The 20,931-nt window shown below is 56.2% G+C and overlaps 1 protein-coding gene across 1 annotated transcript; it reads left to right on the forward strand.

Moving 5' to 3' along the window:
• Nucleotides 1–2,652: 2,652 nt before the first annotated feature.
• Nucleotides 2,653–17,801, forward strand: LOC144677209 (rho guanine nucleotide exchange factor 3-like; the record flags this gene model as incomplete). The annotated part of the gene is made up of 7 exons (XM_078537397.1): nt 2,653–2,715; nt 4,311–4,407; nt 7,240–7,316; nt 9,293–9,550; nt 13,299–13,469; nt 14,870–15,059; nt 17,206–17,801. Coding segments are annotated over 7 exons (1,116 nt in total), but the record flags the coding sequence as incomplete, so codon positions are not given.
• Nucleotides 17,802–20,931: the final 3,130 nt, after the last annotated feature.

The raw sequence follows: 20,931 nt of genomic DNA on the forward strand, positions 1-20,931 counted from the left end.
GGGGTTCAGACAGAGCGGTGAGTCCGGAGAGAGCGGGGAGTCCGGAGAGAGCGGGGTGTTTGGAGAGATCTGGGGGTTCGGAGAGAGTTGGGGAGTTCGGAGAGATTTCGGGGTTCGGATAGAGTTGGGGGTTCGGAGAGAGCTGGGGGTTCCGAGAGAGCTGGGGGTTCGGAGAGAGTTGGGAGTTCGGAGAGAGCTGGGTGTTCGGGAGAGTGCTGGGGGTTCGGAGAGAGCTGGGGGTTCGGAGAGAGCTGGGGGTTCGGAGAGAGCTGGGGGTTCGGAGAGAGCTGGGGGTTCGGAGGCAGCTGGGGGTTCGGAGGCAGCTGGGGGTTCGGAGAGAGCTGGGGGTTCGGAGAGAGCTGGGGGTTCGGAGAGAGCTGGGGGTTCGGAGAGAGCTGGGGGTTCGGAGAGAGTTGGGGGTTCGGAGAGAGCTGGGGGTTCGGAGAGAGCTGGGGGTTCGGAGAGTGCTGGGGGTTCGGAGAGAGCTGGGGGTTCGGAGAGAGTTGGGGGTTCGGAGAGAGTTGGGGGTTCGGAGAGAGCTGGGGGTTCGGAGAGAGCTGGGGGTTCGGAGAGAGCTGGGGGTTCGGAGAGAGCTGGGGGTTCGGAGAGAGCTGGGGGTTCGGAGAGAGCTGGGGGTTCGGAGAGTGCTGGGGGTTCGGAGAGAGCTGGGGGTTCGGAGAGAGTTGGGGGTTCGGAGAGAGCTGAGAGAGTTGGGGGTTCGGAAGGAGCGACTGTGGTGGGTTTGGAGAGAGCTGGGGGTTCGGAGAGAGCTGGGGGTTCGGAGAGAGCTGGGGGTTCGGAGAGAGCTCGAGGTTCGGAGAGAGCTGGGGGTTCGGAGAGAGCTGGGGGTTCGGAGAGAGCTGGGGGTTCGGAGAGAGCTGGGGGTTCGGAGAGAGCTGGGGGTTCGGAGAGAGCTGGGGGTTCGGAGAGAGTTGGGGGTTTGGGAGAGCTGGGGGTTTGGGAGAGTTGGGGGTTCGGAGAGAGTTGGGCGTTTGGGAGAGTTGGGGGTTTGGGAGAGCTGGGGGTTCGGAGAGAGCTGGGGGTTCGGAGAGAGCTGGGGGTTCGGAGAGAGCTGGGGGTTCGGAGAGAGTTGGGGGTTCGGGGAGAGTTGGGGGTTCGGAGAGAGTTGGGGGTTCGGAGAGAGTTGGGGGTTCAGAACCGAGCGGTCGGGCAGCAGTTTCAGAGACGGGGGAGTGGTTTAGAGACCCGCGTCTCAGAGAATGGGGGGGGGGGGGGGTCAGAGAGCAGAGGGTCAGAGAGCCGGGGGGTCAGAGAGCCGGGGGGTCAGAGAGCCGGGGGGTCAGAGAGCCGGGGGGTCAGAGAGCCGGGGGGTCAGAGAGCCGGGGGGTCAGAGAGCCGGGGGGTCAGAGAGCCGGGGGGTCAGAGAGCCGGGGGGTCAGAGAGCCGGGGGGTCAGAGAGCCGGGGGGTCAGAGAGCCGGGGGGTCAGAGAGCCGGGGGGTCAGAGAGCCGGGGGGTCAGAGAGCCGGGGGGTCAGAGAGCCGGGGGGTCAGAGAGCCGGGGGGTCAGAGAGCCGGGGGGTCAGAGAGCCGGGGGGTCAGAGAGCCGGGGGGTCAGAGAGCCGGGGGGTCAGAGAGCCGGGGGGTCAGAGAGCCGGGGGGTCAGAGAGCCGGGGGGTCAGAGAGCCGGGGGGTCAGAGAGCCGGGGGGTCAGAGAGCCGGGGGGTCAGAGAGCCGGGGGGTCAGAGAGCCGGGGGGTCAGAGAGCCGGGGGGTCAGAGAGCCGGGGGGTCAGAGAGCCGGGGGGTCAGAGAGCCGGGGGGTCAGAGAGCCGGGGGGTCAGAGAGCCGGGGGGTCAGAGAGCCGGGGGGTCAGAGAGCCGGGGGGTCAGAGAGCCGGGGGGTCAGAGAGCCGGGGGGTCAGAGAGCCAGGGGGTCTGAGAGTGGAGGGAGGTCAGTGGGAGGTCAGTGAATGGCAGTGTGGTCAGAGCGCAATGGGTGGTCAGAGAGCTGAGGGACACAGACCAGGGGGCGGCGGAGGGGGGGGCAGGTTAGAGACCAGTTGGGGGTCAGTGACCAGGAAGGCGGGGTGCCGGGGGGGGGGTGAGATAAACTGGGGATGGGGGTGGGGGTGGGTTCAGAGAGCAGGGGGTCAGGGAGCAGCGAGCCAGGAGGCCAGAGGGGAGATGGGACAGGTAGAGGGGGAGCGAGGGGATGGGGAGGGGGAGCGAGGGGATGGGGAGGGGGAGCGAGGGGATGGGGAGGGGGAGCGAGGGGATGGGGAGGGGGAGCGAGGGGATGGGGAGGGGGAGCGAGGGGATGGGGAGGGGGAGCGAGGGGATGGGGAGGGGGAGCGAGGGGATGGGGGAGGGGGAGCGGGGGGATGGGGAGGGGGAGCGGGGGGATGGGGAGGGGGAGTGGGGGGATGGGGAGGGGGAGTGGGGGGGATGGGGAGGGGGAGTGGGGGGATGGGGAGGGACAGAGCAGCTAGAGACTGGGGGAGAGGGGGCGGGTAGGGAGGGGGCGGGTAGGGGAGGGGGCGGGTGGAGAGGGGGCGGGTGGAGAGGGGGCGGGTGGAGAGGGGGCGGGTGGAGAGGGGGCGGGTGGAGAGGGGGCGGGTGGAGAGGGGGCGGGTGGAGGGGGTGTGACGGGGCTGTTAACGTCGAGTTTAGTGAAATGAACTCTCTTTTTTTCAGGTGATCTTTGAGTTGACGCAAGGAGAACAGTCGCTGATCGATGATCTCAACATCACCAAGAAGGTGAGAGACTGGGTATTGGGGTGCACAGTCCCTGTCTGAGGGTATCGGGGTGCACAGTCCCTGTCTGAGGGGTATCGGTGTGCACAGTCCCTGTCTGCGGGTATCAGGGTGCACAGTCCCTGTCTGAGGGGTATCAGGGTGCACAGTCCCTGTCTGAGGGGTATCGGGGTGCACAGTCCCTGTCTGAGGGGTATCAGGGTGCACAGTCCCTGTCTGAGGGGTATCAGGGTGCACAGTCCCTGTCTGAGGGGTATCAGGGTGCACAGTCCCTGTCTGAGGGGTATCGGGGTGCACGGTCCCTGTCTGAGGGGTATCGGGGTGCACGGTCCCTCTGTGCGGGGTATCAGGGTGCACGGTGCCTGTCTGGGGGTATCTGGGTGCACGGTCCCTGTCTAGGGGTATCAGGGTGCACAGTCCCTGTCTGAGGCGTATCAGGGTGCACAGTCCCTGTCTGGGGGTATCAGGGTGCACAGCCCCTGTCTGAGGGGTATCAGGGTGCACGGTCCCTGTGTGTGGGGTACAGGGTGCACGGTCCCTGTGTGAGGGGTACAGGGTGCACGGTCCCTGTCTGAGGGGTATCAGGCTGCACAGTCCCTGTCTGGGGGTATCGGGGTGCACAGTCCCTGTCTGGGGGTATCGGGGTGCACAGTCCCTGTCTGGGGGTATCGGGGTGCACAGTCCCTGTCTGGGGGTATCGGGGTGCACAGTCCCTGTCTGGGGGTATCGGGGTGCACAGTCCCTGTCTGGGGGTATCGGGGTGCACAGTCCCTGTCTGGGGGTATCGGGGTGCACAGTCCCTGTCTGGGGGTATCGGGGTGCACAGTCCCTGTCTGGGGGTATCGGGGTGCACAGTCCCTGTCTGGGGGTATCGGGGTGCACAGTCCCTGTCTGAGGGGTATCGGGGTGCACAGTCCCTGTCTGAGGGGTATCAGGGTGCACAGTCCCTGTCTGGGGGTATCAGGGTGCACAGTCCCTGTCTGGGGGTATCGGGGTGCACAGTTCCTGTCTGAGGGGTATCGGGGTGCGCAGTTCCTGTCTGAGGGGTATCGGGGTGCGCGGTTCCTGTCTGGGGGTATCAGGGTGCACGGTCCCTGTCTGGGGGTATCAGGGTGCACGGTCCCTGTGTGGGGTTATTGGGGTGCACGTTACTTGTTGGGGGGTATCGGGGAGGGGGTTCCACTCTCCTGGGGGCGGGTAACAGGCTGCGCTGCCCCTTTCTCGGGAGCAGGTTGTGGGGAGTCCTTGTGTGGAGTGTGTTGGGGTGGGCAACCAACTGGGGGCTATTAGGATAGGGGACACTTCTCCTGGGGGGAATCAGGAAGGAAGCTCCCTGTCCGGGGGCGGGGTACCTGGGAAGGACAGCTTGTCCCTGGGGTTAATGGCGAGGGTGTTCTTGTCCCCAAGGGCATGGAATGGGGAGCATTGGGGTGCACGTTCTCATCTCCAATGGGGGTATGAGGGTAAAGTGTCCAATGTTCAGCAATGTGAGTGGGGTATTGGGGTGACCCTGTCCGACAGTGGGTCTCTCTCTCTCTCCCTCTCTCTATTTCTCTCTCTCTCCCTCACAACCGCAAAATTCTCTATCTCTCCCTCAGGCGTATTTTGAACCAATGCTGAAACTGTGCATCATGTCCGAGGATGAACTGAACCAGATCTTTGGGAGCCTATATTCACTGATCCCAGTGCACGAAGGTAGAGTCAGTCGAACAGCACCAGCAATACAGAACTGTGCACGAAACATTAAACCAATCCTATCCAAAAGCAGGAACACAGACAGGAGCTGACACTGAAAAACACACACGGACTGTACAGGAGCTGACACTGAGACACACACACACGGACCATACAGGAGCTGACACTGAGACACACACACGGACTGTACAGGAGCTGACACTGAGACACACCCACGGACCGTACAGGAGCTGACACTGAGACACACACACGAACTGTACAGGATCTGACACTGTGACACACACACACGGACCGTACAGGAGCTGACAGTGAGACACACACGCAGACTGTACAGGAGCTGACACTGAGACACACACACGGACCGTACAGGAACTGACACTGAGACACACACACACGGACCGTACAGGAGCTGACACTGAGACACACACACGGACCGTACAGGAGCTGACACTGAGACACACACACACGGACCGTACAGGAGCTGACACTGAGACACACACACACGGACTGTACAGGAGCTGACACTGAGACACACACACAGACTGTACAGGAGCTGACACTGAGACGCACACGGACTGTACAGGAGCTGACACTGAGACACACACATGGACCGTACAGGAGCTGACACTGAGACACACACACGGACCGTACAGGAGCTGACACTAAGACACACACACGGACCGTACAGGAGCTGACACTGAGACACACACACGGACCGTACAGGAGCTGACACTGAGACACACACACGGACCGTACAGGAGCTGACACTGAGACACACACACACACGGACCGTACAGGACCTGACACTGAGACACACACACACGGACTGTACAGGAGCTGACACTGAGACACACACGGACCATACAGGAGCTGACACTGAGAAACACACACGGACTGTACAGGAGCTGATACTGAGACACACACATGGACCGTACAGGAGCTGACACTGAGACACACACACGGACCGTACAGGAGCTGACACTGAGACACACACAGTACATACAGGAGCTGACACTGAGACACACACACGGACCGTACAGGAGCTGACACTGAGACACACACACAGACCGTACAGGAGCTGACACTGAGACACACACACACGGACCGTACAGGAGCTGACACTGAGACACACACAGTACATACAGGAGCTGACACTGAGACACACACATGGACCGTACAGGAGCTGACACTGAGACACACACACGGACCGTACCGGAACTGACACTGAGACACACACACGGACCGTACAGGAGCTGACACTGAGACACACACACGGACCGTACAGCAGCTGACACTGAGACACACACACACGGACCGTACAGGAGCTGACACTGAGACCCACACACACGGACTGTACAGGAGCTGACACTGATACACACACACACGGACAGTACAGGAGCTGACACTGAGACACACACACGGACTGTACAGGAGCTGACACTGAGACACACACACGGACCATACAGGAGCTGACACTGAGACACACACACACGGACCGTAGAGGAGCTGACACTGAGACACACACACGGACCGTACAGGAGCTGACAGTGAGACACACACACACGGACTGTACAGGAGCTGACACTGAGACACACACGTGGACCGTACAGGAGCTGACACTGAGACACACACACGGACCGTACAGGAGCTGACACTGAGACACACACACGGACCGTACAGGAGCTGACACTGAGACACACACACGGACTGTACAGGAGCTGACACTGAGACACACACACGGACCGTACAGGAGCTGACACTGAGACACACACACGGACTGTACAGGACCAGACACTTAGACACACACACGGACTGTACAGGAGCTGACACTGAGACACACACACACGGACCGTACAGGAGCTGAAACTGAGACACACACACACACACGGACCGTACAGGAGTTGACACTGAGACACACACACGGACTGTACAGGAGCTGACACTGAGACACACACACGGACTGTACAGGAGCTGACACTGAGACACACACACGGACCGTACAGGAACTGACACTGAGACACACACACGGACCATACAGGAGCTGACACTGAGACACACACACACGGACCGTACAGGAGCTGACACTGAGACACACACACACGGACTGTACAGGAGCTGACACTGAGACACACACACGGACCATACAGGAGCTGACACTGAGACACACACACACGGACCGTACAGGAGCTGACACTGAGACACACACACACGGACTGTACAGGAGCTGACACTGATACACACACACACGGACAGTACAGGAGCTGACACTGAGACACACACACGGACCGTACAGGAGCTGACACTGAGACACACACACGGACTGTACAGGAGCTGACACTGAGACACACACACGGACCGTACAGGAGCTGACACTGAGACACACACACACGGACTGTACAGGAGCTGACACTGATACACACACACACGGACAGTACAGGAGCTGACACTGAGACACACACACGGACTGTACAGGAGCTGACACTGAGACACACACACGGACTGTACAGGAGCTGACACTGAGACACACACACACGGACCGTACAGGAGCTGACACTGAGACACACACACGGACCGTACAGGAGCTGACACTGAGACACACACACGGACCGTACAGGAACTGACACTGAGACACACACACACAGACCATACAGGAGCTGACACTGAGACACACACACACGGACTGTACAGGAGCTGACACTGAGACACACACACACGGACTGTACAGGAGCTGACACTGAGACACTCTTGCGTTAGACAGTTATGGAAGATTTGATTTTTTTTCTTGGGCTTTGCTGGAAGGTTGTGGTTGATTTTTTGCTTCTCTCTGGCCAGATCTCGTCAGTCGCCTCCAGCAGCGCCGGAACGGGGATGGGACAGTCTCCGAAGTCGGTGTTTCTCTGGTTGAATGGGTTCGTGTTCACATTCTGATACAAACTCACTTTACTCTTCAGGCTTCTTCTCCAAATCTGTACATGTCATCCCCACCTGCTCCTCCCTACCCCCTTACCCCTGTCCATTACCCCCCTTACCCCTGTCCATTACCCCCCCCTTAACCCTGTCCATTACCCCCTTACCCCTGTCCATTACCCCCCTTACCCCTGTCCATTACCCCCCCCTTAACCCTGTCCATTACCCCCCCTTACCCCTGTCCATTACCCCCCCTTACCCCTGTCCATTACCCCCCACTTAACCCTGTCCATTACCCCCCCTTACCCCCGTCCATTACCCCCCCCTTACCCCTGTCCGTTACCCCCCTTACCCCTGTCCGTTACCCTCCCTTACCCCTGTCCATTACCCCCCCTTACCCCCGTCCATTACCCCCCTTACCCCCGTCCATTACCCCCCCCGAACACCCAACCATTACCCTCCCGAACCCCCGTCCATTACCCCCCCTGAACCCCCGTCTATTACCCCCCCTGAACCCCCATCCATTACCCCCCCTGAACCCCCATCCAATAATCCCCTGAACCTCCATCCATTACCCCCTGAACCCCCATACATTACCCCCCTGAACCCCCATCCATTACCCCCTGAACCCCCATCCATTACCCCCCCTTACCCCGTCCATTACCCCCCTGAACCCCCATCCATTACCCCCTGAACCTCCATCCATTACCCCCCTGAACCTCCATCCATTACCCCCCTGAACCCCCGTCCATTACCCCCCTTACCCCCATCCATTACCCCCCTGAACCCCCATCCATTACCCCCCTGAACCCCCATCCATTACCCCCTGAACCTCCATCCATTACCCCCTTGAACTCCCATCCATTACCCCCTGAACCCGCATCCATTATCCCCCTGAACCCCTGTCCATTACCCCCCCTTACCCCCGTCCATTACCCCCCCTGAACCCCCCATCCATTACCCCAGTGAACCCCCGTCTATTGCCCCCCCGAACCCCCGTCCATTACCCCCCTTACCCCTGTCCATTACCCCCCTGAACACCCGTCCACTACCCCCCTGAACCCCCGTCCATTACCCCCATGGAACCCCGTCCATTACCCCCCTGAACCCCCGTCCATTACCCCCCTGAACCCCCGTCCATTACCCCCCTGAACCCCCGTCCATTACCCCCCTGAACCCTCGTCCATTACCCCCTGAACCCCCGTCCATTACCCCCTGAACCCCCGTCCATTACCCCCTGAACCCCCATCCATTACCCCCTGAACCCCCATCCATTACCCCCGAACCTCTGTCCATTACCCTCTGAACCCCGTTCATTTCCCCCAACCCCATCGTCCAGTACTGCCTGAATCCCACCCCTTTACCCCCATACCCCTACCCCCTGACCCCCTAGCCCCTGACCCCCATCCCCCTATCGCTGAACCCTGTTCTCCTACCCCCTGACCCCCGCCCCTACCCCTGAAACCCCGCCCCCGACCCCCATCCCCCTACCTCCTGATCCCTGTCCATTACCCCCGTCTATTGCCCGACCCCCCATCCATTACCCCCCAACCCCCCTGTCTCCTACCCCCGACCCCCGTCTCCTACCCCTGACACCCCCCGTCAAATATCCCCTGACACCCAGTCCCCTCCCCCGTACCCCCGTCCCCTAGCCCCTGACCCCTGGCCCCTAACTCCCTGCCCCCTACCCCTATTCCCCATCCCGGAGACCCTGTCACCACACCATGAATATCAGTTTTCAACCCTACCCCCAGTTTCTCTCTCTCTCTCTCTATCCCAGTCTCTCTCTCTCTCTATCCCGGTCTCTCTCTCTCTATCCCGATCTCTCTCTCTCTCTCTCTATCCCGGTCTCTCTCTCCCTCTCTCTCTCTCTCTATCCCGGTCTCTCTCTCTCTCTCTCTATCCCGGTCTCTCTCTCTCTCTCTCTCTCTATCCCGGTCTCTCTCTCTCTCTCTCACTCTCTCTCTCTCTCACTCAGTGCCCCTCTCTCGCTGCCTACGAGAGTTATTGCTGTAACCTGGTGCCTGCCAAGGACCTGCTGGACCACAAGAAGCAGAATCACCGGGTCGACGAGTTCCTCCGGCTCTGCCAGGAATCTTCGTTCAGCCGGAAGCTCGACTTGTGGAATTTCCTAGACCTGCCTCGGAGTCGGCTGGTCAAGTACCCGCTGCTGCTTAAAGAGATCCTTCGGCACACGCCCACTGACCACCCAGACCAACTACAGCTTAGCCAAGCCGTGAGTGAGAGCGAGAGGGGCAGAGGGGGAGGGGAGGGGAGGGGAGAGGGAGAGAGGTGGCTGTCAGGAGCCGAGGAGGGGAGGGGGAAGAGGAGGGGGAGAGGAGAGGAGGTGGGAGAAGAGGAAAGGGGGCAAAAGGGAGGAGAGGGGCTGAGGGGGAGAGGGGAAGGGGAAGAGGAGGAAAGAAGGGGAGATGAGGGGAGAGGGAGGGGAGGGGAGAGGAGGAGAGAAGGAAAAGAGGGAGTTGGGGAGAGGAGGGGTGGGTAGAATAGGTAAAGAGGGAGAGGAGGGGAGAGGGGGAGTGGAGGGGAGGGGGTGTGAGGGGGAGAGGGGGACGGGGAGAAGGGGAGGGGGAGAGGTCGAGGGGGGAGAAGAGTGAGAATGGCTGAGGGGGAAGACAAGAGGGGGAGAGGAGGGGAGTGGGGTGAGGGGAGATGAGGGTAGTGGAGTGGAATACTCGGGGTTACTCTATTCCAGAACGGAATACTCGGGGCTGCTCTATTCCAGAACGGAATACTCGGGGCTGCTCTATTCCAGAACGGAATACTCGGGGCTGCTCTATTCCAGAACGGAATACTCGGGGCTGCTCTATTCCAGAACGGAATACTCGGGGCTGCTCTATTCCAGAACGGAATACTCGGGGCTGCTCTATTCCAGAACGGAATACTCGGGGTTGCTCTATTCCAGAACGGAATACTCGGGGCTACTCTATTCCAGAACGGAATACTCGGGGCTACTCTATTCCAGAACGGAATACTCGGGGGCGCTCTATTCCAGAACGGAATACTCGGGGCTACTCTATTCCAGAACGGAATACTCGGGGCTACTCTATTCCAGAACGGAATACTCGGGGCTACTCTATTCCAGAACGGAATACTCGGGGCTACTCTATTCCAGAACGGAATACTCGGGGCTACTCTATTCCAGAACGGAATACTCGGGGTGCTCTATTCCAGAACGGAATACTCGGGGGCGCTCTATTCCAGAACGGAATACTCGGGGTTACTCTATTCCAGAACGGAATACTCGGGGCTACTCTATTCCAGAACGGAATACTCGGGGCTACTCTATTCCAGAACGGAATACTCGGGGCTACTCTATTCCAGAACGGAATACTCGGGGCTACTCTATTCCAGAACGGAATACTCGGGGCTACTCTATTCCAGAACGGAATACTCGGGGCTACTCTATTCCAGAACGGAATACTCGGGGCTGCTCTATTCCAGAACGGAATACTCGGGGGTGCTCTATTCCAGAACGGAATACTCGGGGGCGCTCTATTCCAGAACGGAATACTCGGGGGCGCTCTATTCCAGAACGGAATACTCGGGGTTACTCTATTCCAGAACGGAATACTCGGGGTTACTCTATTCCAGAACGGAATACTCGGGGGCGCTCTATTCCAGAACGGAATACTCGGGGGCCTCTATTCCAGAACGGAATACTCGGGGTGCTCTATTCCAGAACGGAATACTCGGGGGCGCTCTATTCCAGAACGGAATACTCGGGGTTACTCTATTCCAGAACGGAATACTCGGGGTTACTCTATTCCAGAACGGAATACTCGGGGGCGCTCTATTCCAGAACGGAATACTCGGGGGCGCTCTATTCCAGAACGGAATACTCGGGGGCGCTCTATTCCAGAACTGAATACTCGGGGGCGCTCTATTCCAGAACGGAATACTCGGGGGCGCTCTATTCCAGAACGGAATACTCGGGGGCGCTCTATTCCAGAACGGAATACTCGGGGTTACTCTATTCCAGAACGGAATACTCGGGGTTACTCTATTCCAGAACGGAATACTCGGGGGCACTCTATTCCAGAACGGAATACTCGGGGGCGCTCTATTCCAGAACGGAATACTCGGGGGCGCTCTATTCCAGAACGGAATACTCGGGGGCGCTCTATTCCAGAACGGAATACTCGGGGTTACTCTATTCCAGAACGGAATACTCGGGGTTGCTCTATTCCAGAACGGAATACTCGGGGGCGCTCTATTCCAGAACGGAATACTCGGGGCTACTCTATTCCAGAACGGAATACTCGGGGTGCTCTATTCCAGAACGGAATACTCGGGGGCGCTCTATTCCAGAACGGAATACTCGGGGTTACTCTATTCCAGAACGGAATACTCGGGGCTACTCTATTCCAGAACGGAATACTCGGGGCTACTCTATTCCAGAACGGAATACTCGGGGCTACTCTATTCCAGAACGGAATACTCGGGGCTACTCTATTCCAGAACGGAATACTCGGGGGCGCTCTACTCCAGAACGGAATACTCGGGGTTACTCTATTCCAGAACGGAATACTCGGGGGCGCTCTATTCCAGAACGGAATACTCGGGGGCGCTCTATTCCAGAACGGAATACTCGGGGGCGCTCTATTCCAGAACGGAATACTCGGGGGCGCTCTATTCCAGAACGGAATACTCGGGGGCGCTCTATTCCAGAACGGAATACTCGGGGGCGCTCTATTCCAGAACGGAATACTCGGGGGCGCTCTATTCCAGAACGGAATACTCGGGGTTACTCTATTCCAGAACGGAATACTCGGGGTTGCTCTATTCCAGAACGGAATACTCGGGGTTGCTCTATTCCAGAACGGAATACTCGGGGTCGCTCTATTCCAGAACGGAATACTCGGGGTCGCTCTATTCCAAGTTGTAGGGCACTTTCTATTTACTTGCTGCTGTGGACTGGATCTGGACTTCAAAAGGCTGCTGTCTTCCTTCTCAAGCAATTGGTCCTTCTCCTCCCAAAGCAAAACCAAGACCCACTTTTAAACCACACTCTTCTCCTTTGTACACAGTCCACCCAATTCTAGAGGTTGAGGGTTTTTTAAACGACTGCCTCATGACCATTTCTTGTAAAAGGATGCTTTTTCCAAGAATAGCAGTCAGAATCCTGCATTAACCATGCAAGGAGCAGTGTCTTTTAAAGACAAACTCTTCCGGAATGTTCTGAGTCCTTGCTGGTGAAGCATTTTGTGTGGGCAAAGTAGTCATAAGAGGAGGGAAGTGAGCAGGTGAAGGGGGGGGAGAGGGAGAGTGAGGGGTGGAAGCTGGTGCAAGGTGAGGGTGAGGGAGGGGAGAGGATGGGAAGAGGAGGCAAGGAGGAGAGAAGGGGAGGGCAGGAAGGTGAAAAGGGAGGGTGAGGGAATGGGGCGAGGGAATGGCGGGAGGGAGGATGCGAGAGACGGGAGGAAGGGGGGAATAGGAGGGGCATTGGAGGCAGGGAGGGGGATGGGGAGGGGGAATGGGGAGGGGGGATGGGGAGGGGAAGGCAAATGGGCAGGGGGCGGGGGAGGGACGGAGGAATGGGAGGGGAAGGGTGGGTATGGAGAGGGGAGATGAGAAGGGGATGAGAGGGAAGGGGGGATGAGGGGATGAGGTGGAAGCGGGAAGGGAAGTGTGAGGAAGTGAGGGGGATGGAAAGGTGGAAGAGATCAAGATGTGAGGGGACACGGGTTTGGGGGACAAGGAGTGGAGGCATCAAATGACATGGGGGCACAGGGGTCAGGACAAGGAGGTCAGGGGTGAAAGGGCACAGAGGATAGGGATGAGAAGAGGAGCAGCTCAGAGGGTTAGAGGTCAGGCAGTGAGAGGTTGGGGGTGAGCGGTTGGGTTGAGAGTTAGGGTGAGAGGTTGGGGCAAGAGGTTGGAAGGTGAGAGGTCATAGGGTGAAAGGTCAGGGTGTGGGAGAGGATTGTATTTTGAAACCAACCTGAGTAATATTTTTCTTTCAGGTTGAGATGATCCAGGGCATTGTGGCCAATATTAATATGAGGACTGGGGAGTCTGAGTGTCAGTATTACCGCAAACGGCTCACTTACCTGGACGACTCCCAGATGCAGCCATTAATTGAATGCTCGAGGGTCCTTTGCTGTCATGGTGAATTGAAAAACAACAAGGGAGCGGTGAGACATAGCGGCTGAATATCATTCACCAAGTTCAAATCCAAATCTCAAACACCAATAACAACCCCAACACAAACACTACACCCAAACTCAAACCAAACCCTAACCCCAACACACACACTACACCCAAACTCAAACACTAAACCCCAACACAAACACTACACCCAAACTCAAACACCAACACACACACTACACCCAAACTCAAACACCAAACACCAACACAAACACTACACCCAAACTCAAACACCAAACACAAACACTACACCCAACCTCAAACCAAACCCTAACCCCAACACTACACCCAAATTCAAACACCAACACAAACACTACACCCAAACTCAAACCAAACCCTAACCCCAACACTACACCCAAACTCAATCCAAACCCTAACCCCAACACTACACCCAAACTCAAACACCAAACACAAACACTACACCCAAACTCAAACCAAACCCTAACCCCAACACTACACCCAAACTCAAACACCAAACACCAACACAAACACTACACCCAAACTCAAACCAAACCCTAACCCCAACACTACACCCAAACTCAAACACCAAACACCAACACAAACACTACACCCAAACTCAAACACCAAACACCAACACACACACTACACCCAAACTCAAACACCAAACACCAACACAAACACTACACCCAACCTCAAACCAAACCCTATCCCCAGCCCAAAACAAATCCTAAACTCAAACTATAACAAACAAAACACCCAAACTCCCGAACAAAACACCAACCCCCAACACACACACTACACCCAAACTCAAACCAAACCCTATCCCCAGCCCAAAACAAATCCTAAACTCAAACCATAACTCACCCCCAAACTCCCCCAACAAAACACCAGCCCCCGACACAAACACCAGCCCCCGACACAACCACCAGCCCCCGACACAAACACCAGCCCCCGACACAAACACCAGCCCCCGACACAAACACCAGCCCCCGACACAACCACCAGCCCCCGACACAACCACCAGCCCCCGACACAACCACCAGCCCCCGACACAACCACCAGCCCCCGACACACACACCAGCCCCCGACACACACACCAGCCCCCGACACACACACCAGCCCCCGACACACACACCAGCCCCCGACACACACACCAGCCCCCGACACACACACCAGCCCCCGACACACACACCAGCCCCCGACACAACCCAAAACCCAAATACAATCCTAACCCCAATACCCAACCCTGTTTCCTCTATCCAGCCCATTCACCTTATTTTACCCCACGCCTCTCTATCTCCCTTCTATCCCTCTCTCTTCCTTATTCACTTCATTGCCCTATACTGTCCCCTTTTTTGCCTGCCTCTCTTCCCCCCTTGCCCTCCTCTGTGCCCTCCGTCTCTAACACTGACTTCTCCTGCTGCAGAAACTTCGGGTGTTCCTATTCGAACAAGCCCTGGTGGTCACCCGGCCCGTGAGCCGCAATGAGCTGCTGTTTTTCCAGGTTTACCGCAAGCCCATCCCGGTCCACCAGCTGGTCCTGGAGGATCTCCCGGACGGAGAGACTCGAGTCGGGGGCTCCATCCGGGGAGCCTTCATCAACAGCAATGAGAGAGGTAATGAGGTTGTGGGTTGTGGCAGGAGAGAGGGTAGCGGGATGGAGGGGAGGAGAAAGGGAGTGAGAGAGAGGGTGTATAGAGGGGGAGAGAGTGAGAGAGCGGAAGAGAAATGGAGAGAGGGAGAGGGTTTATAGAGGGAGAGTGAGAGAGGGAAAGAGGGAGAAGAAAGGGAGAGGGAAAGGGTTTATAGTGGGGAGAGAATGAGAGAGTGAAGGAGGGAAGGGTAAAGGAAAGAGAGAGGGTTTATAAAGAGGGAGAGAGAGAGGGAAGGAGGGAGAAGAAATGGAGATATGGTGATACAGGGAGTGGGTAGAGAGAAAGGTAAGTTCAGCAAAGGGCAGAGGGAGAGATTGTGAGAGGTGTACAGCGAGATGGCATAGGGAGCGAGGTATAGGGAGGTGTATAGGAAAAGGTGTATAGGGGAGGGTGTAGGAAGATGGCATATGGAGAGGGTATAATGAGAGGTGTATAGCAAGAGGGATATAGAGAGAGGGTGTAAGGAGAGGGTATAGGGTGAGGGTATAGTGAGAAGGGTATAGGGAGCGGTGTATTGGGAGAGGGGTATAAGGAGAGCAGTATAAGGAGAGGATCTAGGGATGGGGTCTTGGGAGATTTTATAGGATGAGGGATATAGGATGATATATATAGGGTGATGTAGTGTGAGGGGTATAGAGTGACAGGTATAGGGAGAGGGGCATAGGGTGAGGGGTATAGGGTGACAGGTATAGGATGAGGGATATGGGGTGAGGTGTATAGGGATAAGGGTATAGTGGGAGGGATATAGGGAGAGATGGTATAGAGAGAGGGGTATAGGGTGACAGGTATAGGGAGAAGGGTATAGGGAGAGTGGTATAGGGCTCTGGTATAGGGAGAGGGATATAGGGAGAGGGATACAGGGTGATGGTATAGGGAGAGGGGTGTAGGGTAAGGGAATAGGGAGCAGAGTATAGGGAGAGAGGCTATAGGGAGGGGGATATAGGGAGTGGGGTATAGGGTTACAAATATAGGGAGAGGGGTATAGGGAGAGAGGTATAGGGAAAGGAGTACAGGGAGAGAGGGTATAGAGGGATGGGTATAGGGAGAGAGGGTATAGAGGGATGGGTATGGGGAGAGGTGTATAGGGTGATGGGTAAAGGGTGATGGGTAAAGGGTGAAGATATGGGGAGAGATGTATAGGGTGATGGGTATAGGGTGAAGATATGGGGAGAGGTGTATAGGGTGATAGGTATAGGGTGAAGATATGGGGAGAGGTGTATAGGGTGATGGGTAGAGGGTGATGGGTATAGGGTGAAGATATGGGGAGAGGTGTATAGGGTGATGGGTTTATGGCGATGGGTAGAGGGTGATGGGTAAAGGGTGAAGATATGGGGAGAGTTGTATAGGGTGATGGGTAAAGGGTGATGGGTAGAGGGTGAAGATATGGGGAGATGTATAGGATGATGGGTATAGGGTGAAGATATGGGGAGAGGTGTATAGGGTGATGCGTATAAGTGAAGATATGGGGAGAGGTATATAAGGTGATGGGTATAGAGTGAAGATATGGGGAGAGGTGTATAGGGTGATGGGTTTATGGTGATGGGTAGAGGGTGATGGGTAAAGGGTGAAGATATGGGGAGAGTTGTATAGGGAGAGGTGTATAGGGTGATGGGTTTATGGTGATGGGTAGAGGGTGATGGGTAAAGGGTGAAGATATGGGGAGAGTTGTATAGGGAGAGGTGTATAGGGTGATGGGTAGAGGGTGATGGGTCTAGTGTGAAGATATGGGGAGAGGTGTATAGGGTGATGGGTAAAGGGTGATTGGTAAAGGGTGAAGATATGGGGAGAGGTGTATAGGGAGAGGTGTATAGGGAGAGGTGTATAGGGAGAGGTGTATAGGGAGAGGTGTATAGGGTGACGGGTATAGGGTGACGGGTATAGGGTGAAGATATGGGGAGAGGGCGATGGGTAGCGGGCGATGGGTAGAGGGCGATGGGTAGCGGGCGATGGGTAGAGGGCGATGGGTAGAGGGCGATGGGTAGAGGGCGATGGGTAGAGGGCGATGGGTAGAGGGCGATGGGTAGAGGGCGATGGGTAGAGGGCGATGGGTATAGTGAGACACTGGGGGAATTTTTGACGACTCTGTTTGTTTCAACTCCATCCACAGCGAAGAACATATTTCGTGTGAGCTTCAGGGACAGATCGCGAGGACAGTCACACACCCTCCAGGCTAACGACACCTTCAACAAGCAACAGTGGGTGTCCTGCATTCGACAAGCAATTATCAATGACAGGGATGTGATCCAATCACAACCCCAACAGACTGAACTCTCAGATTCATCCCTGGAGCAGATTGCAGAGCTCAGTATAGACTGTGATGAGGAAACAGCTGTAACAGACGCACACAGACAGGCACTGTATGACTGACCCTCGCTCTCCATTCATTACACATGCATCGCATTGACTCACCTCCACACACCACGGCCCTTTATAAACACGTTCTATCATCATTCCTGTTAACTCATTGAACTGAGGGAACGTAGGATCCCAGTATTAGTGTGAGAGACAGCTTAAAGCTCCCTCTACACCGTCCCCATCAAACACTCCCAGGACAGGTACAGCACGGGGTTAGATACAGAGTAAAGCTCCCTCTACACCGTCCCCATCAAACACTCCCAGGACAGGTACAGCACGGGGTTAGATACAGAGTAAAGCTCCCTCTACACCGTCCCCATCAAACGCTCCCAGGACAGGTACAGCACGGGGTTAGATACAGAGTAAAGCTCCCTCTACACCGTCCCCATCAAACGCTCCCAGGACAGGTACAGCACGGGGTTAGATACAGAGTAAAGCTGCCTATGGATGCAGTGAGGGGAATTAGTGTCCCAGAGCACTGGAGTGAGATTGACGTGTTCTCTTGCAGTCTCTCCCCTGCAATCTCTTTAATATTCCTTCTGATCCATCACAAAATCACAGAATGTTGCGTTGCAGAAGATCATTCGGCCCATCGTCTCTGCAGCGGCTCTCCCGAATGAGCATTATGACCTAGTGCCATTGCCCTGCCTGTTCCCCGTACCCCTGCACATTGTTTCTATTCAAATAACCATCCAATTGCCCTCTCGAAAGCCTCGATTGAACCTGCCTCCCCCACACTTCCAGGCCGTGCGTTCCAGACCCCAAACCACTCGCTGTGTGAAAAAGTTTATTTCTCACGTCACACTTGCTTCTTTTGCAAATCACTTTCAATCTGTGCCCCTCTGGTTCTCGATCCTTTTACGAGTGGGAACAGCTTCTCCCGATCTACTCTGTCCAGCCCCCTCACGGTTTTGAACATCTCTATCAAATCTCCTCCCAGCCTTCTCCTCTCCAAGGAGAACAGTCCCAACCTCTCCAATCTATCCTCATAGCTGAAGTTTCTCATCCCTGGAACCATTCTTGTAAACCTCTTCTGCACTCTCTCCAACGTGTTCACATCCTTCCTATAATGTGGTGCCCAGAGCTGTGCACAATACTCCAGCTGAGGTCTAACCGAGTGTCTTATATAAATTCAGCATAACCTCCCTGCTCTTGTACTCTACACCCCTATTGATAAAGCCCAGGATACTATCTGCTTTATTAACTGCTCTCTCCACCTGTCCTGCCACCTTCAATGATCTCTGCACATATACACCCAGGTCTCTCTGCTCCTGTACCCCCTTTAGAGTTGTACCCCTTATTTAATATTGTCTCTCCATTTTCTCCCTACCAAAATGCATCACCTCACACTTCTCCGCACTGAACTCCATCTGCCACCTATCTGCCCACTCCACCAACTTGTCTATGTCATTTTGAAGTTCCACACCGTCCTCCTCACAGTTTACAATGCTTCCAAGTTTTGTATTGTTCACAAACTTTGAAATTGTCCCCTGCACACCAAGATCTAGATCATTAATATATCAGGAAAAGCAAGGGTCCCAATACTGACCCCTGGGGAACTCCACCCCAAACCTTCCTCCAGCCCGAAAAATATCCATTGACCATTACTCTCTGCTTCCTATTTTTCAGTCTATTTTGTATCCACGTTGTTACTGTCCCTTTTATTCCATAAGCAATAACTTTTCTCACAAGTCTGTTGTGTGGCACTGTGTCAAATGCCTTCTGGAAGTCCATGTCCACCACATCAACAGCGTTACCCTCATCGACCTTTCCTGTTACCTCTTCAAAAAGCTCCAGCAAGTTAGTTAAACACGATCTCCCCTTTAGAAACCCAGGCTGGTTCTTCCTTATCAACCCATATTTTTCCATGTGGCTACGAATTCTATCCCGAATATTTGTTTCTCGAATCTTGCCCACCACTGGAGTTAAACTGACTGGTCTGTAATAACTGGGCTTATCCTTACAACCTTGGTCTGACTCAGACTGGACGCTCCATTTCCCTGCAGAATGTTGTCGTGTTGGGGCATTTTACAGAGAGATTTCATCACTATGGATACAGGTGTCCGAATGCAGCAGGAAACGTCTCCGATGGGTGCAGCGTCCCCTCCCTCGGCACAGTAACCGCTAAGATGTGCCTCCAGCACAGAACACGGGTATTCTTCATTCTCCAGTCCCTGCGCCTTCTGGGCCAATGACAGCTCCCCAAATGCAAACAGAGAGTGAGCATTCATTTCCATCCATCACCTTCTCCTGATTGAACACGGCACCTCCACAGTCTGCAATCACAGCTTGTATCAAATACAACCGAGAGAAAGCTCCCACATTTCCACAACTCTTCAATAAATGTTACCAAACAAACAGAACGGAACAGAGTCAGTTCCAAATCTTCTCAGCAATTCAGCCGAGGGCCCACGGTGCAAGGGACACCAGGGGAAGGGCCCACGGTGCAGGGGACACCAGGGGAAGGGCCCACGGCGCAGGGGACACCAGGGGAAGGGCCCACGGCGCAGGGGACACCAGGGGAAGGGCCCACGGCGCAGGGGACACCAGGGGAAGGGCCCACGGCGCAGGGGACACCAGGGGAAGGGCCCACGGCGCAGGGGACACCAGGGGAAGGGCCCACGGCGCAGGGGACACCAGGAGAAGGGCCCATGGCGCAAGGGACACCAGGGGAAGGGCCCACGGCGCAAGGGACACCAGGGGAAGGGCCCACGGTGCAGGGGACACCAGGGGAAGGGCCCACGGCGCAGGGGACACCAGGGGAAGGGCCCACGGTGCAGGGGACACCAGGGGAAGGGCCCACGGTGCAGGGGACACCAGGGGAAGGGCCCACGGTGCAGGGGACACCAGGGGAAGGGCCCACGGTGCAGGGGACACCAGGGGAAGGGCCCACGGTGCAGGGGACACCAGGGGAAGGGCCCACGGTGCAGGGGACACCAGGGGAAGGGCCCACGGTGCAGGGCACACCAGGGGAAGGGCCCACAATGCGAGGTATGGGGGTTATATGAGCGTACTGAGTGGCATATGTGAGTATGAGGGTTATATGAGGGTGTGGCGGTATTTGTGGGTAAGGGGGTGGGTAAGCAGGGTATATGAATGCATGGGGGTTCATAATGGTACAGGGGTATATGAGGGTATGGGGGTATATGACGGTACGGGGGTTTATGTGGGTATAGGGACATATGAGGGTACAGGGATATATGTGGGTAAGGGGGTATATGGCGATATACGTGGGTAAGTGGAGTATATGGGGGCACGGGAGTGCATAATGATGCAGGGGTATATAAGGTTACGAGGGTATATGAAAGTACAGGGATATGAGGGTACTGGGCGTATATGAGGGTGTGGGGGTATAGGACGGTATGGGGTTTTATGTGAGTACGGAGGGTATATGTGGGTACAGGGGGCATGAGAGGGTGCGGGGGGCATGAGAGGGTGCGGGGGGCATGAGAGGGTGCGGGGGGCATGAGAGGGTGCG

Source organism: Cetorhinus maximus, unplaced genomic scaffold (genome assembly GCF_964194155.1).
Source record: "Cetorhinus maximus unplaced genomic scaffold, sCetMax3.hap1.1 HAP1_SCAFFOLD_2307, whole genome shotgun sequence".
NCBI lineage: Eukaryota > Metazoa > Chordata > Chondrichthyes > Lamniformes > Cetorhinidae > Cetorhinus > Cetorhinus maximus.